Source organism: Mobula hypostoma, chromosome 8, assembly GCF_963921235.1.
Source record: "Mobula hypostoma chromosome 8, sMobHyp1.1, whole genome shotgun sequence".
In the NCBI taxonomy this organism is placed as follows: Eukaryota; Metazoa; Chordata; class Chondrichthyes; order Myliobatiformes; family Myliobatidae; genus Mobula; species Mobula hypostoma.
In genome coordinates this window covers 114,037,981-114,062,537 of record NC_086104.1, presented here as the reverse complement: position 1 = coordinate 114,062,537, position 24,557 = coordinate 114,037,981, and the positions used below count along the sequence as shown (strand labels likewise).

General features: G+C 40.0%; 1 protein-coding gene across 3 annotated transcripts in view; it reads left to right on the top strand.

Annotated features, from left to right (window-relative positions):
* ttc13 (tetratricopeptide repeat domain 13) overlaps window positions 1–24,557 on the top strand; it is a 115,133-nt gene that overhangs the window by 26,971 nt on the left and 63,605 nt on the right. For all 3 annotated transcript variants that reach the window (XR_010019003.1, XM_063056627.1, XM_063056628.1), the window contains exons 5-11: window positions 182–247; window positions 925–1,017; window positions 1,130–1,246; window positions 8,553–8,663; window positions 21,034–21,116; window positions 21,403–21,544; window positions 23,728–23,902. Coding sequence is in view for 2 of the 3 variants with exons in the window: in XM_063056627.1 (XP_062912697.1) it covers window positions 182–247; window positions 925–1,017; window positions 1,130–1,246; window positions 8,553–8,663; window positions 21,034–21,116; window positions 21,403–21,544; window positions 23,728–23,902 (787 nt within the window). In the remaining variant the exon portion in view is untranslated. The remainder of the gene's footprint in view (window positions 1–181; window positions 248–924; window positions 1,018–1,129; window positions 1,247–8,552; window positions 8,664–21,033; window positions 21,117–21,402; window positions 21,545–23,727; window positions 23,903–24,557) is intronic.

Here is a 24,557-nt window from a genome sequence, read left to right as displayed (position 1 = left end):
TTAAATGTGGAATTCATTTCTTAAATGGTCTGTGTTATGCTGTGCAGTTATACATGAAATCAACAATTTTCAGCAGCATAGTTGGAACAAGTGTAACTACTCTTTTTATTTGCATTTAACTGAACATACTGCATTTCTGCTCCTTGTGTTTACTCTGTTTTGTGTCTCTGCATGAGAGTAGGGAAACCCAGAACTTGTGAGTGCCATCTATGGAAGAGGAATAGCATATGGAAAGAAAGGCTTACAGGTCAGTAGTCCTTCTGCTTCAATAAAGCCAAAAATGTAATTCTAGGAAGTTTTGTGATATTCTTTCAAGTCACTGTGAGCATTAATTTCTACTGGTATATTTTCTTCATGTTCAATATTTCAAGTGACCAGCCATTATAAACTAATATACTTTCACCAACATTCCCATTGAAATGCAGGCAGAAACAGAAATACAGGGTAAGCTGTTCAGTGCTTAACTTGATACATATGTTAGCATTGATTCTGTTCCTAAAACTGTCTAAGTGCTTAGAACACTGCAGCTAAGAAATGCAGTCCATCTCGTCTTGCTGAATTGTTATTCTGCCTAATCCCATTGATCTGCACCTGGACCAGAGCCCTCCCATCTATATACCTATCCTAATGTCTCTTAATGTTGAACTTCACCCCTCATCCACCACTGGAAGCTAGTTCCACACTCCCACCATCCTGAGTGAAATAGCTCTCTCTCAACCTCTACTTCTTGTCTCACTCAACCACAGTGGAAAAAAAATGCTCGCACAAGCTTCTAATAACTTATGTTGGATTGCCAGCTTCTGTGGGTTTTGCTTCAATTATCTGATTTTCCTGTTAGAAAACTGGAGGGAGATCACAAAGCAAAGCAAAAATTTGACTATTTTCTTGTGAATGTTTTTATTCTAAGCAATCTCTTTGTTTCAGGACATTAGAAATGCTGAACTTGCTCTTTTGGAGTTAAATAAAGTGATAGCCTTAGAACCTAATGCCCCTGAGGTATTTGAACAGAGAGCAGAGGTAGGTGCTGGTTTTACTCATTAGTTCCTTAATTAATTTTCAATGTTATAATGAGTCATTTAGTAGAGTTCATGTGCTCAGCTAATATTATGTTTGCTCTGAATCCCTCCAGATTCTGTCACCACTGGGACGGATAAGTGAAGCTTTAAATGACCTCAGTAGAGCTATACAGTTGCGCCCATCTGCACGTTTGTATAGACATAGAGGCACCCTTTATTTTATTTCTGAGGTGAGTTAGTGGTCTTGCTTCATGTTGCTTTCTTTAATATCACTATACAATGATGATCTAAAACCCTGCCATGTAAGGAAACTTCCACAAAATTTCATCTGCTAAATTATAAAATGTTAGCTAGATATAGCTAAACTTTAACAGTTTAACTGTGGAGGAGCTCTTCAGAATAGTTAAACTATTGAAGCGTACAGCAAGAATAAACCTAGATCTCTGCTACAGAGTTTGCACAAAAAGCTCTGACCGTAAACGGAACCCGATGTGATTTACTTTTAAACATGATTCCTTCAGATAGGGCAGATTTTTCCTGCTCAAACATGAAATATACCTGGCAAACTTGTCCCTTGGGTAAGCCAATTAAAGACTCTTAACTCTTGTGTGACTGCAGATTAATTGCTGTTGTCTCGCAGGGTAGGGGGGTGGGGAGGATTGCAATATTTCTCTGTGGGACAGTACCGTTGGTTGAGAAATGTAAGAGATTCTGCAGATGCTGAAAATCCAAAGCAACACACAAATGCCGGAAGAGCTCTGCAGGTCAGGCAGCATCTATGGAGGGGAATGAACAGTCAATGTTTTTGGGCTGAGACCCTTCATCAGGACTCTCAGCTCGCAATATCAACTGTTTACTCTCCTCCCATGGATGCTGCCTGACCTGTCGAATCCCTCCCACATTTTGTGTGTTGCCTTACATTAGATGTGGAAGTGCTATAGCAGTTGCAGCTGTACGTTCCTTATGTTTTGAAAGTGTATACTAAAATTTCAGCCAGTGGGTGAGTATCAGTGCATTAGGGATACAGAATCAAAAAGGGTAGCAATTACAGTACTCAAAGTGTTATATCTCAATGCAATAAGAAATAAGGTGGATGATCTTGTGGCATTATTACGGATTGTCAGGTGTGATGTGGCCATCACTGAATCGTGGCTGAAGGATGGTTGTAGTTGGGAGCTGAATATCCAAGGTTACACATTGTATCAGAGGGTTTGGAAGGTAGGTAGAGGGAGTGGTGTGGCTCTGCTGGTAAAGAATGGCATCAAATCAGTACAAAAATATGGCATAGGATTGGAAGATGTTGAATCCTTGTGGGTTGAGTTCAGAAACTCCAAGGGTAAAAGAACCTGATGACAGTTATAACATACCTCCCGATAGGAGCTGGGATGTGGACCACAGATTACAGTGGGAAATAGAAAAGACGTAACAAAGGGATAATGTTACGATAATCATGGGAGATTTCAACATGAGGTCAATTGGAAAAATCAGGTTGGTAATTGATCTCAAGAATGTGAGTTTGTTGAATGCTTGCAAGATGGCTGTTTGTCGCTGAGGATACGACGGGATCAGCTATACTGGATTGGGTGTTATGTATTGAACCAGAGGTGATTAAGGAACTTTAGGTAAAAGAACCTTCAGGAGGCAATGATCACAGTATGATTGAGTTCAATTTGAAATTTGATAAGGAGAAAGTAAAGTCTGACATAGTACTATTTCAGTGGAGTAAGGGAAATTACAGCGGTATGAGAGAGGAGTTGGCCAAAATAAATTGGAAGGAGATGCTGGCAGGGATGACAGCAGAGCAGCAGTAGCGTAGGTTTCTGGGGAAAGTGAGGAAGATGCAGGATAGATGTATTAGAAAAATGAAGAAATACTCAAATGGCAAAGTAATACAACTGTGGCTGACAAAGCTATAAAAGCAGAAGCAAGGGCATACAACAGTGCAGAAAGTAATGGGAAGACAGGATTGGGAAGCTTTTAAAACCCCACAGAGAGCAACTAAAAGAACCATTAGGAGGGAAAAGATGAAATATGAAAGCAACCTAAAACAATATTAAAATGGATAGTATTTCAACTATATAAAAAAATAAAAGAGGTGAGATTGGATATAGGACCGGTAGAAAATGAAGCTGGAGAAATAATAACAGGGGACAAGGAGATGGCAGATGAACTAAGTGAGTATTTTGCATCAGTCTTCACTGTGGAAGACACTAGCAGTGTGCCAGATGTTGAAGAATGCGAGGGAAAAGAAGTAAATTTAGTTACTATTACAAAGGAGAAGGTGCTCAAAAAGCTGAAAGACCCAGGGGTATGTAAGTGACCCAGGGGTATGTAAGTCACCCAGACCAGATAAACTGCACCTGAGGGTTCTGAAAGAGGTAGCAGTAGAAACTGTGGTTATCTTTCGAAAATCATTGGACTCTGGCATGGTGCCAGAGGACTGGGAAATTGCAAATGTCACTCCACTCTTTAAAAAAGGAGCATGGCAGCAGAAAGGAAATTATAGACCAGTTAACCTGACTTCAGTGGTTGGGAAGATGTTGGAGTCAATTGTTAAGGATGAGGTGATGGAGTACTTGACACAGGAAAAGATAGGACAAAGTCAGCATGGTTTCCTTAAAGGAAAATCTTGCCTGGAGAATCTGTTGGAATTTTTTGAGGAGATTACAAGTAGGATAGATAAAGGGGATGCAGTGGATATTGTATATTTAGACTGTCAGAAAGACCTTGACAAGGTGCCACACATGTGGCTGTTTATCAAGTTAAGAACCTGTGGTATTACAGGAAAGTTGCTGGCGTGATTAGAGCATTTGCTGATTGGTAAGAGACAGTGAGTGGGAATAAAAGGATTGGCTGCCAGTGGTGTTCCTCAGGGGTCGGTGTAGGGGCCGCTTCTTCTTATGCTGTATATCAGTGGTCCCCAACCTCCGGGCCGCGGACCGATACATTGCCACGAAGAATGCAGCGGTGGCCAGAATGCACCCAGCACATCTTTAAGAGAAAAGCCGAAATAAGCAAGTTAATTCATTAGGTGCCACCGGGCACGTTAATGTCGGCCCAGATCAGAGGGGACGCAATCGGCATCGACAGATTAGGAGAATGGGCAAGAAAGTGGCACATGAAATACAATGTTGGAAAATGCATGGTCTTGTAGTAGAAATAAATATGCCAACTATTTTCTAACTGGTGAGAAAATCAAAATATATGAGATGCCAAGGGATTTGGGAGTCCTTGTGCAGAATACTCTAAAGGTTAACTTGCAGGTAGAGTTAGTGGTGTGGAAGGGAAACGCAATGTTAGCATTCTTTTCAGGACATCTAGAATACAAGAGCAGGGATGTGATGCTAAGGTTTTATAAGGCATTGGTGAGGCCTCACCTTCAGTATTGAGAATAGTTCTGGGTTCCTCATCTAAGAAAAGTTGTGCTGGCATTGAAGAGGGTTCAGAGGAAGTTCACAAGGATGATTCCAGGAATGAAAGGGTTATCATACAAGAAAATTTGATGGCTCTGGATGTGTACTCACTAGAATTTTAAAGGAAGGGGGGGGGATCTCATTGAAACCTTTCAAATGTTGAAAAGCTTAGACAGAGTAGATGTGGAAATGATGTTTCCCATGGTGGGGAATCTAGAACAAGAGGGATAGAGGATAGAGGGATGTCCATTTACAACAAAGAAGCGGAGAAATTGCTTTAGCCAGGGGGCGATGAATTTGTGGCATTTATTACCTCGGGCAGCTGTGGAGGCCAGGTCGTTAGATGTATTTAAGGCAGAGCTTGTTAGGTTCCTGATTGGACACTGCATCAAAAGTTACAGGGAGAAGGCTTGAAGGCGGGGGGGGGGGGGAGAAAAAAGGATCAGCCATGATTAAATAGCAGAGCAGACTCAATGGGCCAAATGGCCTAATTCTACTGCTACATCTTATGGTATACATTCTCTGATATTAAATGAAATCGTTGAACCATTTCTTTTTTTTTGAAGAAATATATTCATGGAAAAGTTAATATTTAGATTTTTCACAATGCAGTAAGAGAAGTATATGTTTTTGAAGACATGACAAACTTGAGCATTAATCACTATGGTGCTCAATCATATTGAATGTATTTTAAATGGAAGTTATTAAATTTGATGCACATAATGTCACAGAGCACTACACTACCAAAGCAGGCCCTTTGGCCCATCTAATGAGTGCTGAACTAGTAATCTGCCTAGTCTAATCGACCAAGTGCCTTCCACACCCCGCCCGTCCATGTACCTATCCAAATTTCTCCTAAATGTTGCAACTGAACCTGCATCCACCACTTCTGCTGGCAGCTTGTGCCACACTCTCAACACCCTGAGTGAAGTTCCCCCTCATGTTGCCCTAAAAGAGTCCATCTTTCACCCTTACCCCATGATCTCTAGTTGTAGTCTCACCCAGCCTCAGTGGAAAAAGCCTGCTTGCATTTACCCTATCTATATTCCTGATAAATTTGTACACCTCAATGAAATCTCCCCTCAATTCTCTACCTTCTAGGGAATAAAGTCCTAACCAGTTCAACCTTTCACTATAACTCAGGTCCTCAAGTCCCAGCAACATCCTTGTAAATTTTCTCTGTACTCTTTCAACCTTATTTACATCCTTCCTGTGGGTAGATGACCAAAACTGCACACACATGATATTACAAGTTAGACCTCATCAACATTTTAAACAATTTCAACATAAGCAGCCTCATGTGTAGCACCTTGTCGAAGGCCTTCGGAAAGTCCAAGTACCTAGCATCCACTAATTCTCCTTTGTCTATTCTGATTGTTATTTCTTCAAAGAATTCCAACAGATTTGTTGGACAACATTATTCCTTGAGGAAACCATGTCAGGAAACCATGGCCTATCTTATCATGTGCCTGCAAGTACCCTGAAACCACATCCTTAACAATTGACGCCAACATCTTATCAGCCATTGATGTCAGAGTAACTGGCCTATAGTTTCCTTTCTTCTGCCTTCTTGAAGAGTGGAGTGATGTTTGCAATTTTCCAGTCCTCCACAACCATACCAGAATCTGTTGATTCTTGAAAGATCATTAATGTCTCCACGATCTCTTTAGCCACCTCTTTCAGCACCCTGAGATGTAGGCCATCTGGTCCAGGTGACTTTTCTACCTTCAGACCTTTTCAGCTTTTCCTTAATAATAGCAACTTCACTTACTTCCCTGACACACTCGAACATCCAGCATACTGCTAGTGTCCTCCACAGTGAATACTGATGCAGTTTGTCCACCATTTCCTTGTCCCCCATTACTAATCTCTTGCATCATTTTCTGGTGGTCCGATATATACTTTTGCCTCTCTTTTACTCTTTATATGTCTGAAGGGAATTCTGTTATCCTCTTTAATATTATTGGCTTCGTATTCCTTTCTATCCTTCTTTATAACTTTTTAAGTTGCCTTCTGTTGGTTTTTTAAAAGTTTCCCAATCCTCTAACTTCCCACTAATGTTTGCTCTATTCAATGCCTTCTCTTTGGCATATAGTGTTGGCTTTGACTTCCCTATCAGCTACGGTTGTGCCATCCTACCTTTAGAAAGCTACTTCTTCTTTGTGATGTAGCTATCCTGCACCTTCAGAACCCCAGCCATTCCTGCTCTGCCGTCATCCCTGCTAGTGTCCCTTTCTAATCAACTTTTGCCAGCTACTTTCTCATGCCTCTGTAATTCCCTTTACTCCATTGTAGTACTGATATATCTGACTTTAGCTTCTCCCTCTCAAGTTGCAGGGTGAATTCTATCATATTGTGATCACTTGCCCCGAAGGGTTCTTTTACCTTGAGCTCTCTAATCAATTCCGTTTCATTACACAGACCCAATACAGCATAAGTGATCTGCTCGTGTGCTCAACCGCGAGCTGCTCTAAAAAGCTATCTTGTAGGCATTCAGTAGGAAACAAGAGAAAATCTACAGATGCTGGAAATCTGAGCAACACACACAAAATGCTGGAGGAACTCAGCAGGCCAGGCAGAATCTATGGAAAAAAGTACAGATGACATTTTAGGATACTACCGAAGGGTTTTGGCTGGAAATGTCAACTGTACTTTTTTCCACAGATGCCTGGCCTGCTGAGATCCTCCACCATTTTGTATGTGTTTCATTCAATAGGAATCTAGTATTGCACTCTTCTAGTTGGGGACTTCTGTGTACTGATTAAGAAAGCTTTCCTGAGCACTTTTGACAAACTCTTTCACCTTTCACATCAGGCCTTTTACAGTATGGGAGTCCCGGTCAATATGTGGAAAGTTAACATCACTTTCTATCACAACTATATGTTTCTTGTAACAGTCTGCAATCAATCTACAAATTTGCTTGCCTAAATACCCCGGACTGTTGGATGGTCGATAAAATAATCCCATTAATGTTGTCATTCCTTTCTTATTCCTCAGTTCTACTCATAAAGCCGAGCTAGACGAGTTCTCCAGTCCGTCCTGACTCAGCACTGCTGTAACGTTGTCCCCAACTAGTAATGCTACCCTTCTCGCTTTAATCCTGCTCTATCACATCTAAAACAACAGTACACCAGAATATCATTGAGCTGCCAGTTCTTCCCCTTCTGCAACCAAGTCTTATTAATGGCTACAATATCATAACTTATGTGCTGATTCCTTCCCTCAGCTCATCATCCTTGAAATATTTGCAGCTCAAAACATTAGTCCCACCATGCTCAACCTTTTGATTCCGGACTTCGTACTTCGTATTAAGGCTTAACAACATCTTTCTCCACAACCACTCCACTGTCTGTTGTGGCATTCTTATTCTCTTTTTCCCCATACCACTCTAACTCGAGTTTAAAGCTGCACCCCTTCCCCCACCCCCCCATGCAGCGCTAGCAAACCTTCCTGATAGGACATTAGTCCCCCTTCAGTTCAGGTGCAAACCACCCCTTCTGTACAGGTCCCACTTTCCCCAGAAGAGACCCCAGTGATCCAAATATCTGAATCTCTTCCTCCTGCACCATCTCCTTAGCCCCATGTTAAACTGTATGATCTTCCTATTTCTGGCCTCACTCATGTGGCACAGGCAGAAATCCTGAGATCACAGCCCTGGAGCCCCTGTCCTTTAACTTAGCACCTAACTCCCTGAACTTACTTTCCAGGACCTCTTCACCCCTCCTACCCACATCATTAGTACCAACATGGACACAACTTCTGTCTGCTCACCCTCCCATTTAAAAATACTGTGGACTCGATCTGAGATGTCTCTGACCCTGGTATCCAGGGGGCAACATACCATCCAAGAATCTCGTTCTCATCCACAGAACTTACTTTCTGTTCCCCTAACCAACAAATCCCCTGTGACTATCTGTGACTATAGTTCACCTCTTCTTCCACCCTTCCCTTCTGAGCCAGAGACCTGACCGCTCTGGTATTTGATAAATTAATGAATCTGAATCTGAATATTCATGGAATAGAGTTGACAAAGTAGTTATATTTGTTAAAAATAAATAGAAATACTGCAATGTTATTACAGTGTTCTCAGTAGGTTTTTGATTTCTGTGTGATTTATCACCAGGATTATGCAGCAGCACATGACGATTTCCAGATGTCTTTAGAAATGAAGAAATACCAGCCAATTGCAATGCTCTATAAAGGTCTAACTTTCTATCACAGGGGTATGCTGAAGGTGAGGTATTACACAAAGATCCGAATTTTGTAGCAGGACTGCCTACTTCAGATGCCTGATAAATCCTTTGGAGGGACGATTTTAGAATTATCTTCTGATAAGTTAATTTAAGTTAAAAATTTAAATGCATAAATTTGGAATTTCATGGGCTTCAAGGCCTCAGCAGTAGGAGCAGCAAGCTGGTTGCATCACTTTCTTCTATGAGAATAGAGTTAGTCTCTGGAGAGGGGAGAGCTATTTATCCTAATAGAATTGTTCTATATTCTCCTGAATGTTTTAGTGCTGGATCCAATTGTGGTCAATGTAGGAGCCATGCATCTGTTTTTTGTCTGCATTGCATTCTGTGATGCACCTTTATTCTGTGTACAGGTGCACATTCCTTTCTACAAAATTCTGAAATCCAAAAAAACTCCGAAAACCAAAGCTTTTTTTTGCCAACAGCAGACATCACTCAGGTGTGACATGGCAGCCAGACGTCAGTTGTGGCTCAGCACTCGTACTGGTTACACGTGCATTTGCTGTTCGCTGATATTTTGTTTCACTGTTGACTTTGTGTTTAATTTCACTATGAAAATGTCAAAAAGAGCTGCAGATACCCCTATGGGTAACAATGAGAAAAAGAGAAGGAAGCATCTATCATTATCCATAATGCAGAAAGTGGAGTTATTGCAGATGCTTGATCGTGGTGTGTCTGTGCGGCGTTTTACTGAAGAAAATAGTGTCGAAGCTAGCACTGTATATGATTTAAATAAACAGAAAGACAAATTACTGAACTTTTATAGTGACTGTGACATTCTACATTTATTCCAATAAGTCATTTACCATGTGTTTGATTCAGTTCGTTTGAAGCCATATATTTTTATGTTTTATTGAATGTTTTTGTTGGAAATAAATTTTTTTCTTGTCATTATTCCCTAAACAATACAGTTTAACAACTATTTACATAGTATTTACATTGTATTAGGTATTGTAAGTAATCTAGAGATGATTTAAAGTATACAGGAGGTTTGGTGCGCCGCTGGGTCCTAAAGTCCCCTGAACTGAGACAGGTTAAATAAGGGACTTGAGCATACGTGTTTTTTGGTATCGGGGGGGCGGGGGGTCTGAAATCCGAAAAATTCTGAATTCCAAAATGCAACTGGCCCCAAGGATTTCCGATAAGGGATTGTGGACCTGTATTATGGTAACTAGTCACATGAGCGGGGGGGGGCGGCGTGGTAAAAGCAAAGGGAATAAGTTACGCATTCCTGCTTTGTTGTTGGCATTCCAATTTGGAGCTGGCAAGCGCCCCCCCCCCCCCATGGATTGTTGTACTTGGACCTTATGCCCTCCAATCACTCCAAGAATGTTGTTCCAAAATTTGAAGAATTGTATTCTGTCCTTCGTTAGCAATCGACAAAGCATTCAATCTTGAAGTGATGCAACTAAGCGTAAATAAGAGTACTTTAAGCGTAACAAGTAGCAACAAAAGATATGACCTCTGTCTGTCTCCAGCTCCAAACTGAATTGCCAAGAGCAATGCACGAATTCGTAACGTAGTCCCTTACTAGTGACTAGTTACCATGATACTCATAATAAACACACAGCACAATACATTGCAGACAGAAAACAGATGCATGGCTTCTACATTTCAGTCCCCTACTTATTATACTATAATTACAACCACATACTACCTAAACACAGGAGACATGAAATCTTAACATTTACACAAATGTCCTCTTTCTGGTAAGTGATCTATCCTGGATTGTGATCTTCTCTTCACAAACCAGGTTGTTCCTCTTGATTGCATTCATGCCAAAACTCATCCAAGTTCAAAACTGAAATCCTGTTAACTGTCAGCTCTGACCGAACGTAATCTCTTCAACCACAAGGGTCTCCTTTCAACAGCCAACCCAGCATTGTTCTGATTGTATAGCGTCCATCATTAACACTGCAAATCACTTGCATTGGCTCCAATGCTTTAGGCATATTTGTCCTGACTTATCCCTAAGAATTCAAGGCAAGTTCATTACAACAAACTATATATTAATAGGCCTGTCCAGCTCTCGCATGTACCGAACATCTCCTGTTGCATTGCAGCAGTCTCTAAGAAAAAAGACTTGTAGTCTTGAAGAGCCTTGATGTCTTCTGATTTGATATGTGGCGAAGAAAGAGTCTTTTCCATATAGGCTGCAGCAATTTTGTGCTCATCACCAAAATATTCCTGTAGTAAAGTTTTGGCCTTTAAATATCCTTCCCCCCAGGTTGGCTTGCTAAAAACTTTTGACAAGCTCTTTTGGATAACCTCCAGTGAACTGTTCAAGAAAATAATCCATAATCCAAATCGTTGATGTACAGTGTAAAAAGAAGCGGCCCCAACACTGATCCCTGTGGAACACCACTGGTAACCGGCAGCCAACCAGAATAGGATCCTTTTATTCCCACTCTCTGTTCCCTGCCAATCAGCCAACGCTCTATCCACGTATGTAACTTTCCTGTAATTCCATGGGCTCTTATCTTGTTAAGTAGCCTCGTGTGGCACCTTGTCAAAGGCCTTCTGAAAATCCAAATATACAACATCCACTGCATCTCCCTTGTCTAGCCTACTGGTAATTTCTTCAAAAAATTGTAATAGGGTTGTCAGGCAGGATTTTCCTTTAAGGAATCCATGCTGAGTTCTGCCTATCTTGTCATATGCCTCCAGGTACTCTGTAACCTTATCCTTGACAATCGACTCCAACAACTTCCCAACCACCGATGTCAAGCTAACAGGTCTATAATTTCCTTTTTGCTTCCTTGCCCCCTTCTTAAATAGCGGAGTGACATTTACAATCTTCCAGTCCTCCAGAACCATGCCAGAATCTATCGAATTTTGAAAGATCATCGCTAATGCCTCCTTAAATTTAACATTTAACTATTAAATTATCAGTTAGTTTACTTACAGATAAAGGAAGTGAGGATCCAAGAAGAGAAATAATAGAAAATTTATTAACGGAGTTAGCTTCTAAAGAAGCCCATACCGAACCGTCTACACGATTAATATAATATAGCCAAAACGTAAGATATCGTATGTTAACTGCCCAGTTATAAAACCTAAAATTAGGTAAGTCTAAACCTCCAGACGTTTCAAATTTTTGAAGATGAACTTTATTGAATCAAGAATGTTTTTTTCCATATATAAGAGGACAAAATAGAATCAAAAGAGTCAAAAAAGGATTTAGGAATAAATAAAAGAGCAAAGGACTCAATGGACAACCTTGTCTAGTTCCGTGGTGAAGTTTAAGTGGTTTGAAATTTTGAAAATTAGTAAGAGCCTGAGTGGAAGGAGATAGATAAAGTAATTTATTCCATTGAATAAAATCTAGACCAAAATTAAATTTTTCTAAGGTTTTTAAAAAAAATAGAAACCATAGAAAAACTACAGCACAGAAACAGGCCTTTTGGCCCTTCTCGACTGTGCCATACCATTTTCTGCCTAGTCCCACTGACCTGCACACAGAGCATATCCCTCCATACACCTCCCATCCATGTATCTGTCCAATTTATTCTTAAATGTTAAAAAATAACCCACATTTACCACCTCATCTGGCAGCTCATTCCACACTCCCACCACTCTCTGTGTGAAGAAGCCCCTCCTAATGTTCCCTTTAAACTTTTCCCCCTTCACCGTTAACCCATGTCTTCGGGTTTTTTTCTCCCCTTGCCTCAGTGCATTCACTGTATCTATACTCATCATAATTTTATATACCTCTATCAAATTTCCCCTCATTCTTCTACGCTTCAGGGAATAAAGTCCTAACCTATTCAACCTTTCTCTGTAACTGAGTTTCTCAAGTCCCGGCAACATCCTTGTAAACCTTCTCTGCACTCTTTCAATCTTAATATCCTCTGTGTAATTTGGTAACTAAAACTGAACACAATACTCCAGATTCGGCCTCACCAATGCCTTATACAACCTCATGATAATATTCCAGCTCTTATACTCAATACTTTGATTAATAAAGGCCAATGTACCAAAAGCTCTCTTTACAACCCTATCTACCTGTGACACCACTTTTAGGGAATTTTGTATCTGTATTCCCAGATCCCTCTGTTCTACTGCACTGCTCAGTGCCTTACCATTTACCCTGTATGTTCCACCTTGGTTTGTCCTTCCAAAGTGCAATACCTCACACTTGTCTGTATAAACTCCATCTGCCATTTTTCAGCCCATTTTTCTAGCTGGTCCAAATCCCTCTGCAAGCTTTGAAACCCTTCCTCATTGTCCAATACACCTCCAATCTTTGTATCATCAGCAGATTTGCTGATCCAGTTTACCACATTATCATCCAGATCATTGATATAGATGACAAATAACAATGGACCCAGCACTGACCCCTGTGGCATACCACTGTTCACAGGCCTCCACTCTGAGAGGCAATCCTCCACTTCCACTCTTTGGCTTCTTCCATTGAGCCAATGTCTAATACAATTTACCACCTCTCCATGTATACCTAGCGACTGAATTTTCCTAACTAACCTCCCATGCGGGACCTTGTCAAAGGCCTTACTGAAGTCCATGTAGACAACATCCACTGCCTTCCCTTCATCCACTTTCCTGGTCACCTCCTCGAAAAACTCCAGTAGATTGGTCAGACATGACCTACCACGCATAAAGCCATGTTGACTCTCCCTAATAAGTCCCTGTCTATCCAAATGCTTGTAGATTCTGTCTCTTAGTACTCCCTCCAATAACTTACCCACTACAGACATCAAATTTACCAGCCTATAATTTCCCGGATTACTTTTCGATCCTTTTTTAAACAATGAAACAACATGAGCCATTCTCCAATCCTCTGGCACCTCTCCCGTAGAGACCGACATTTTAAATATATCTGCCAGGGCCCTTGCAATGTCAACACTAGTCTCCTTCAAGGTCCGAGGGAATACCCTGACAGGTCCTGGTGATTTATCCACTTTAATTTGCCTCAACATAGCAAGCACCTCCTCCTTTTCAATCTGTACAGTTTCCATGATCTCACTATTTGCTTCCCTTAATTCCATAGACTTCATGCCAGTTTCCTTACTAAATACAGACGCAAAAAACCCATTTAAGATCTCCCCCATTTCTTTTGGTTCTGCACATAGCCGACCACCCTGATCTTCAAGAGGACCAGTTTTATCCCTTAAAATCCTTTTACTCTTAATGTACCTGCAAAAGCTCTTTGGATCATCCTTCACTTTGACTGCCAAGGCAACCTCATGTCTTCTTTTAGCCCTCCTGATTTCTTTCGTAAGTATTTTCTTGCACTTTTTATACTCCTTAAGCACCTTATTTACTCTCTGTTTCCTATACATGTCATACAACTCTCTTCTTCTTTATCAGAGTTGCAGTATCCCTTGAGAACCAAGGATCCTTATGGCTATTCACTTTGCCTTTAATCCTGACAGGAATGTACAAGCTCTGCACTCTCAAAATTTCTCCTTTGAAGACTTCCCACTTACCGATCACATCCTTGCCAGAGAACAACCTGTCCCAATCCACGTTTTTTAGATCCTTTCTCATTTCTTCAAATTTGGCCTTCTTCCAGTTTAGAACCTCAACCTTCAGACCAGATCTATCTTTATCCATGATCAAGTTGAAACTAATGGTGTTATGATCTATGGAACCGAAGTGCTCCCCTACACACACTTCCGTCACTTGTCCTAACTTGCTTCCTAATAGGAGATCTGATATTGCTTCCCCTCTAGTTGCTACCTCGATATATTGATTTAGAAAACTTTCCTGAACACATTTTACAAACTCTAAACCATCTAGACCCCTAACAGTATGGGAGTCCCAATCAATATGTGGAAAATTAAAATCCCCTACCACCACAACTTTATGTTTCCTGCAGTTGCCTGCTATCTCTCTGCAGATTTGCTCCTTCAATTCTCGCTGACTATTGAGTGGTCTATAATACAACCCCAGGAATGTGGCCATACCTTTCCTGTTTCTCAGCTCCACCCATAAGGACTCAGTAGACAAGCCCTCTAATCTGTCCTGCCTGAGCACTGCTGTAACATTTTCCCTGACAAGCAATGCTACCCCCCGCCCCCACCTTTCATTCCTCTGCCTCTATCACATCTGAAACATCGGAACCCTGGAATATTAAGCTGCCAGTCCTGCCCCTCCTGTAGCCAAGTTTCACTATTTGCTATAACGTCATAATTCCACGTGTCAATCCACGCCCTCAACTCGTCTGCCTTCCCCGCAATACTCCTAGCATTGAAATATGTACACCTCAGAAGATTTTTACCACCACTCACAACCTTTCTATTAGCGGCTTTGCTTGAACTTTTAACATCATTTATTTTCACCCCTGCCTCACTGTCAGCTCTGGCACTCTGGTTCCCATCCCCCTGCGAATCTAGTTTAAAGCCTTCCCAGTAGCACTAACAAACCTCCCTGGAAGGATATTAATCCCCTTGCAGTTCAAGTGTAACCCGTCTCTCTTGTACAGGTCCCACCTGTCCCAGATGATCCTGAAATCTGAAACCCTGCCCCCTACATCAGTTCCGCAGCCACTTGTTCATCCTCCAGAGCATCCTATTCTTACCCGCACCGGCATGTAGCACGTAGCATTTCATTACATTCAACCCGATCGAAGGCCTTCTCAGCATCCAAGGATATCACACATTCTGATACCACCTGAGAAGGAGAACATAGTACATGGCGTATATTAAAATGGGAATGTTGGTTTTTAATAAATCTAGTCTGATTATCAGAGATTATAGAAAGTAAGGTATTTTCAATCCTACGAACCAGAACTTTAGAAAGGATTTTAGTATCAACATTGAGTAATGAAATTGGTCTATATGAAGAGCATTCAGTTGGGTCCTTGTTCTTTTTTAGGATAAGTGAAATAGAAGCTTCATAGAAAGATTGAGGCAAGCTACCCAATTTGAAAGAATCCAAAAAGACTAAGTGTAACTGCGGTATAATTAATGAGGAGAAAGCCTTATAAAATTCTCCAGAAAATCCATCTGGACCTGGAGCCTTCCCCAAGTGTAATGAACGTATAGCCTCGGCAATTTCCTCGTAAGAAATGGGTTGATCCATCTGTTTGCAATTATCTGCAGAAAGTGCAGGGATATTTAATTGATCTAGAAAATTATTCATTACAGTACTATCTTTAGGGGAATCAGAACTACGAAGTTTAGAATAGAATTCTGTAACGGTATCATTTATTTCAGAGTGATCAGTTGTCCTATCACCATTAGTTTTACAAATTTCTTTAATTTGTCATTTAACTACAGAAGTTTTTAATTGGTTGGCCAATACTTTGCCTGATTTATCTCCATGAATGTAAAATTGAGTTTTATCTTTAAGAAGTTGAGTTTCAATTGGATATGTTAACAGAAGATCATATTTACTTTTAACTTCAACATATCTTTTTTATAAAACAGGATCGGGAGCTATAGCATATTTTTGATCTAATTGTTTCAATTGATTGGCTATTTCAGTTCTTTCTTTATTAGCTTTATTCTTAACACTCGCAGTATAAGAAATAATTTGTCCTCTACTATAGGCCTTGAAAGTATCCCATACAATAAGATTAGAAGTCTCTTCCTTTTTATTCTCTTCAAAAGACAAAATAATATGCCTCTCTCGAAATTTTAAAAATTCCTTATCAGATAACAAAGTTATATTAAAACACCAAAATAGGTTTGTTTGAGGAAGACCAGGGAGATTCAAAGATAGAAATACTATCTTTAAATGATCTGAGACAGCAATCTCCTTATATTCACAGGAACAAACTGATGAAATCATTTGACTATCGATTTAAAAAAAAATCAATCCTGGAATATGTGTGATGGACATGGGAAAAAACGAGTACTCCCTATCTAAAGGATATAAAAATGGCTAAACATCAACAATACCACACTTCAATAAAAAAAATTGAATAAACAAAGTTGATTTATTAAGAGACACTGGTTTAGAAGGTGATCAGTCTAAAATTGGGTCTAGCCAACAGTTAAAATCTCCTCCCATCACCAGAGAATAAAGACTCAGATCTGGTAAAAATGAAAAAATAATGTTCAAAGAATCCTGGATCATGTACATTTGGGGCATACACATTGGCAAATACTATTAATTTATTATCTAGTTTTCCTGAAACAATGACAAAACGTTCATTGGTATCTGACATTACTTTATTTTGGAAAAAGGAAAGTATTATCCGTAAGATTGATAAACTATAAGCAAAAATCTTATTACGTTTAACAGGCTGATTTAACCCTTTCACGTTAAAACTGAGTAAATTAATAGTTGGTCCATTTTTAATGTTATTTAAAGGAAGGGTTAAAATGTAAGTTAAAACCAACACATAAATCTTGAGAAATGGTAACCAAACAACAAGTTGGCTAAAAATTGGAAAACAGCTTCTGAGGAAACAAAAACATACCCCTGCCCACCTCCCAAAGAAAGAAGGCCGACCAATAGAAAGCCGGCATCTACAACTACGGACAAACCCCCAAAAAACCTGGCGATCACTCCAATTAGTTTCAAGGTTATTTATATTCCAACTTAGACAAAACAATATCCAAACAAGAAATTCAATTCTCGTATATCAAAAATACAGTATTAAAAATACAAAAGGAAATTAGTTACAAAGGTTTACCAAAAGTAAAAGATGCAATTATTCATACAGAAAGACATTAAACATTAATCTTGTATCTTCATGAAAAAACAGACTAAGCAGTTAGCCTTCAAATTTAAAAATCTTTGTGCTTCGGCATTCAAACAAAACCATTTGAAGGATCCATCTTTAATGAGATTCTCAGTCAAACTGGGTAGCAAGGGGACGGCTTGAAACCTTTGTTTAAAAAAAAATCCAACAAAGCCTATTTAAACTTAGCATGCTCCTGCATAACCTCAAACAAATAATCTTCGAGAATCTTAATATTCCAACCTATAACCAATCATGCTCCTTTGACGGGATCCGCGAATTAAAAGTTTCTGATTTAATCTCGTGTCTTCATGTAAAGACAAATTAAACAGCTAGCCTTTGGATTTTAAAAACCTTTGTGCTTCAACAGTCGAACGAAACCATTCGAAAGATCCATTTTTAAGTGTGATTCTGAGTCGGGCTGGGTAGCAAAGGGAAGGCTTGAAACCCTTGTTAATAAACACGGACGTAACTTCTTTGAACTTAGCATGTTCCTGCATAACCTCAGGCGAGTAATCTTTGACAATTCTAATCTTATGACCATTATAGTCAATCTTGCCTCTTCGACAAGATTCACGAATTAACAGTTCCTTTGTTTTAAATCCATGAAAACAGATTATTACTGATCTTGGTCTATCTCCCTTTGGTCTAAACATAGGAGATCTGTGAACTCGATCAGTCATAGGCAAAGACGGCAAAATTTCCGGAAATAATTCTTGCAAAAAGTTTGCAAAAAATTCCATAGGATGATTACCTTCAATTAATTCTTCGAGACCCAGAGCCCGTAGGTTGTTTCTTCTACTTCTGTTTTCTTGGTTGATCATCTTATGTTGTAACTTTTCGTTGGACTTCGATTGCTTTTCACAAAGCTTTTGCAATTTCCGTTTCCAGTGAGGACAATATTGCTTCATTATTTTTTATACGTTTATCGTGTTTATTAAGAGTTTGTTGAATAGAATCCAATTTACCATCTATTTGTTTAAATTCAGAGCTGAATTGTTGAAACTTCTCAGAGGCTTCTCGTGTATGACTTTGCAGCAAATCCATAATAGAATCCAAAGAAGCAGGGAGATCATCCTTTTTAGTACCTCTAGCACTCCTTCCAGTCATAATGAAAGAATATCACACTTAAAGAAGTTTCAAGACAGGTTGGAAATAGTAAGATAATTAGAGTTGGAGCAACGGCAGATTGCTGTTACTTCATCAGCCACCACCAGGAAATAAAATCACATCTTGCTCTTCTGGTACCAGGAAATTTCTACTTAACGGTATTAAATCTTTAACCTTCTTAACAATTTTATTGTCGTCCCCACAAACATTGACAACTCTAGTCGCCAAAGCTTTCCCAGTAAGTTTAATTTTTCTTTCAGTCCTGACTTCAAGGTCACTGCTTCCAGCTTGACTCATGTTGTTTTCAAAGTGAGCGAACAAGAAAAAACAATGGCATTCACTTCAGATGTTGGCAGTCAAAGTTTTTCAGCATTTCAACAGAACCAATTGCAGAACTCCTAGGCATTTAACTCCTAGCTTACAGTCAGCGATGACTATTCCAATCTGTATTCCAAACCCAAACACACAGCGTGAACCAACAAAAGTTGTTACCTACCACAAGCTGCTCCTGGCTGCCGTGCATCTAATTTCGCAGACACGTCCAAATGCTGATGTTCATTTGGTATAACTGTCGAAATCTTCTGCTGATGGACTGTAACGGTTATTCTATCAAACCAATGCCTGTCATTGACTTTGAGTTCATATGCATCTGGATACACCTCCCTCTGCAATTGGATACTGGACTTCCTAACAGTCTGTCCGTGTGGGCAGCAACGTCTCTTGTCCCATTATGCTGAGCACTGCCACTCTCAAGGCTGAGTGCTCAGCCTGCTGCTGTTCACATTGCTGACGCATGACTGTATCGCAAGATTCAGCTCAAGCCATGTCATCAAGTTTGCGATGACATAACAGTGGTTGGCCTTATCAAGAACAACAACGAAATGGAGTCTAAAGAGGAAGTGGAGTGGCTGATGGATTGATATGAGAAGAACAACCTCAGCCTGAATGTGGAGAAGACAAAGGAAAGCATGGTGGACTTCCGGAAGCTAGAGACAAACCATCCCTCTCTGTGAATACGTGGTTGCTTTGTAAAGAGTTAAGTGCATCAAGTTCCTGGGAGTTCACATCACGGATTACCTCACCCTAATATCACCTCCCTGCACAAGAAGGCACAGCAGTGCCTCCACTTCTTAAGACTGAGACAAGCAAGGCTCCCACCTCTCATCTTAACTGTGTTTTACAGGTGCACCATTGAGAGCATCCTGACAAGTTGCATCTCCATCTGGTAAGGGAGCATCAAACCAGAAGACCCTAAAAAGGACTGTGAGAACAGCTGAGAGGATCACAGGGGTCTCCCTACCATCCATCGGGGACATTTATCAGGAGCGCTGGGTACACAGGACCCTTAGTATTATTAAGGATCCCACCCACCCATCCATCCAGCATCCTCACAAACAAGAGAAAATCTGCAGATGCTGGAAATCGAAGCAACACTCGCAAATGCTGGAGGAACTCAGCAGGACTGGAGAGAAAAAGCTGAAAAAGGTGGGGGAGGGGAGGGAGAAAGACAAGGTGATTGTGAAACTGGGAGGTGGAGGGGTGAAGTAAAGAGCTGGGAAGTTGATTGGTGAAAGAGTTACAGGGCTGGAGAAGGGGAAATGTAATAGGAGAGGACAGAGGCCATGGAAGAAAGCAGAAGGGGGAAGAGCAGCACAGGGAGAGATTGGGCAGGCAAGGGTGGAGGCAGGATGGGTTGAGAAGAGATGCGTTAAAAGCAGCATTGACGGTGGAGCAAGGGAAGTCCCTTTCTTTGGAAAAAAAAGGACACCTCCTTCATTCTGGAATGAAAAATCTCATCCTTTTTTTTTTCTCCAGTCCTGCTGAAGGGTGAGAACGGTCAGGATGAGAAACAGCTCTTTCCCCTAGGCCATTAGGCTTCTGAACTCCAGGCCACATAATATTTGAAGTGTCACTGGTTAATCTGTTCCATACCTTCCGATATTTAATATTAATAGACTTTAGTTTTCATTAATGTATGATTCATCTGTAGATTTTATCCTTAAGTTTCGTGTGTTATGTGTACTGTGCTTTACATCCTGGTTCAAAGAAAAGTTGTCTCATTTCTATATGCATTATATGGTTATATGCATTATATATGTATATAGTTAAATAAACTTTGCTTGACTTGATATGGGAGCTACAATTGTATCTTTTTGCAGAAATCCCCCTTCTACACACATTTGATAAATCAATTCCACATGAAACCTGTTCCAGGAGTGAACAAAAGTTTATTAATAACCACTTAGCAATGAAGTCTTGTCACCTAGATATGAGAAGATGCTTATCTGTTCTGCTGCTTTACAGGTCTTTGCTAACAAAGGCTGCACCTAGATGTGCAGAATATGTTTAATTATTTTGTTTGATCTTATGTGGCTTAACAAGCATACTAGTTCTTTCCTTGAATTTATGCTACCAACTGCACTTGAAGATGCCTTTCTGGCAACTTTTGGGGCATGACACTCTCCGCAGCTTAATGTAACTGAGACGAACAAGGACAGGGAGTGGACAGAGTTCATATTTAACACAGCAGCACTAACTAGTATCTTACCACATTGTGCTTCATTAATTATTTAAACTTGTCTACCTTTTAGGAAGCAATTGATGCATTCAAAGATGCCCTTGAAGTAAAAACAGATTTTACAGATGCATATAGAAGTCTAGGGCAAGCCTACAGGTGGGTTTACTTTTAACATTGGGGGCAGGGGCAATAACAAATTAAATTTCAGTTGATTTTTATTAGTAAAAATCAAAAGTGAAGTCACAACACTGAAGATTTCAGTGGATTAGGTTTAATATATGAATGGTTAATTTTGGGAAATTCACACAAAGAAAACGTAGTTTGTCTTGTTATTTCATCATTTTGAGTGATGAAGATATGAAGATCCTTCTTTATATTTATATGATATTGTATCTTCTGGTAAATCTGCTGAGTTCTGCTGTGATATGTCTTTTTTCCATAGAGAGTTGGGTGATTTTGAAGCAGCAATGGAAAATTTTCAGAAGGCCTTAATGCTAAATCAAAACCATATTCAGTCTCTGCAATTGAGGGGAATGATGCTTTACCATCATGGTAGTCTTCAGGAGGCACTGAAAGACTTTAAGGTACAAGATATTTGTATAATTTATGCTTTTTAAAAAAACCTTTCTCCCAATTTCATCTTATGCCATTGAGGAAGTTTTGGAAAGAGTTCACCAGGATTCCCACTGGATTAGGGGGCATGTATGATGAGAGATTAGACAAATTTAGGTTGTTTTCTTTGGGAGTCTAGGAGACTGAGGGTGACCTGATAGAAGTTTCTGAAATTATAGGAAACATAGGATAGACAGCCAGGGTCATTTTTTTCCCAGGGTAGAAATATCAAATGCTAGAGGATATGGCTGAGAGGGGGAAAGTTTAAGGGAGATATGTAGAACAAGTTTTTTTCACATAGAGAATGGAATATAGTTCTATGGCTGGTGGTAGAAGCAGATAAGATAGCAATGTTCAAGAGCCTTCCAGATGGGAGTATGAATGTGCGGGGAAAATAAGACTATGGACCATGTGCAGGCAGAAAGGATTGGTTTAACTTGGCATCATGGTTGGCACAGACATCGTTCCTTTTCTATGCTGTTGTTTTCTAAATAGTGAGATAATAGAAGAATTATTTGTCTAAATTAGAATAATAGAAATAAGAAAAGGTAATGTACACAATGCATTTAATGGAGCATGCAGGGATTTTAACCAGGTATATGATAAATTATGACATCTCTGATTCGTTAGGCGAGTGGCCAAGGGCAACGAGCAAAGTGAATTGCCTGTAGGTATAGTGGGTTAGTGGTCAACATTCAGTGTGGGGAATTGAGAAGTAACAGTTTTGGTGAGGGGAAATTAAGCAAGGTAATTCACAATAAACGGTAGGATCTCAGGAAAATTCTAAGGAGAGACAGATGAATTTTGAAGTGCACATCCAAAGATCACTGAAGGAGAAGCAAGTAGATAAGGCAGTTCAGAAATGTTAAGTATATCTTGTAGGCATACATCATAAGTAGGAAGGTCATATTAAAACTGTTAGACAGTTGGAACTGGTTGGGTCACAGGCAGAGTACTTTGTACAGTTCTGTTCACCATCAGAGATTAGGAGATTTTAAAAGGATATTGCAGGGGATTGAGGATTGTAGCTGGGAGGAGAAGCTGACCAAACTGGGATTTGTTTCTTTTCAACCAAAGAAGTAGAGCTGTATTAATTTTAAATTGGGAGGTTTAGACCAGGTGGTGACCTAGTTCTGTAGCAGAGATCAGTGACTAGGAAAGACAGATTTACACTCTTTGGTGAAAGGATCAGATCAAAGATGAAGGATCATCTTTATTTGCCTTATACATTTACGTGTATTGGGAATTGCTGTGCTGTGTTGGTCAGAGTGTGGCATGCAACAAAAAGAACAACATTCAATTATTTCTGTAGAATTATGTAACAAAATTGGAGGTTAAAGTACAGATATGGAATAAAATTGGCCAATAAATACCAGCAAGTATTTATTATGTAAATAGCATTTTTTAAAATGTCTTAAGGTGTTAACAATGCAATGCAGTGGGGTGGGCGGGATTAATAGATAGAAGGGGTGGGGTCTAACTGGAATGATTGATAGGAAAAGAACCTGCCTGGAGAAAGAAACATAAGATGGCGTGATTTTTTTGTATTAATAGTCCTATAGCACTTTCCAGAACAGAGTTGAAGGGAGGAATAACAACATGAATGATATCAGGGTCAAACTCTCTCCCTGAATGATGGACAATAAAGTGAAGACCATAATCCACAAGGCTATGGGCTGGGAGCCGGATAAACCCGGATGAGCTGATAAACCTGGATAGATCATTTGTTGCCTGGCTTGCTGCGTTCACCAGCAACTTTGATGTGTGTCGTTTGTTGGCTGTCAGGTCATGACGACCAATCCTCTCTTCAAGGGCTATTAATTTACATCAACAATGAAAACCTTTGAATGCCAAGTCTCTCATTATACAGGATTGAAAGAGACCTTTCATGAGTGCCCATTGACCATTGGGCACTCATATTAAAACCATCCTCCAGCACTTGGCCCATCCTGGGCTTCCAGTGATGCTACATTCCAAATTCAGTTACAATTATCAGAAGATTAAGTTGCAGTGTTAAATGTCTATTCGGTAGTTGAGCTCATTTGTCATCCATTCATTCTAGGGTTGGTTTTGCCTTGATCTTCAGTGCCACCAAAATATCAAAGCTGAAAGAATTACCTTGCCTGTGTTTGGTTTCTTTTGTTTTAAAATATAGGGGTGTCTGCAGTTGGAGCCATATAATGAAGTTTGCCAGTACATGAGGGGCCTGGGTCATGTTGCAATGGGTCAGTTTTATGAAGGAATTAAAGCTCAGACTAAAGTGATGTTAAACGACCCACTTCCTGGTCAGAAAACGAGTCCTGAATATCTCAAAGTGAAATACCTCAGAGGTGAGTTGCTCAGTATCATGTTTTAAATCTGGTGCTCCTTACGTAACGATGTTTATTAAAATAAGTGTTTATATGGCTGTTTTAAAAGTTTATTTCTCCAAGTGAGCTTTTGGTATTTGAAAGCTATTTCACAGGGCATGCTTTGAAAATTATATAAATATTGCATTCTGTTCTGTATTGATTTAAGCAAATAATTTAAAACTTGGCTTTAGTATTTACTTATTACCTGCATTGGGATTTGTTACAACAACTCTGTTATATTTTTCACAAACGAGAAAATCTGCAGATGCTGCAAATCCGAGTAACACACACAAAATGCTGGAGGAACTCAGCAGGCCAGGCAGAATCTATGGAAAAGAGTACAATCGATGTTTCCTGCCTGGCCTGCTGAATTCCTCCCACATTTTGTGTGTGTTGCTCTGTTATATTTTTTCGTACTTTAATGCAAATATTGTAGCGGTGTGCTACACACAGCGCTAGAATAACAACATGTAGTCGGTGAGTTGGAGTTGTGATAAAAGAGATTTATTCAAACTTCGCAGCCTCCTTTAAAGCCTATCTGTTCCCGCCCTCCCTGGGCGGGACTGCTGTGGGGAATGCATATTCCCAGACCCTTTCCATGTGCGGGATTTTCCCCCTGCTGGTGAAGATGGCC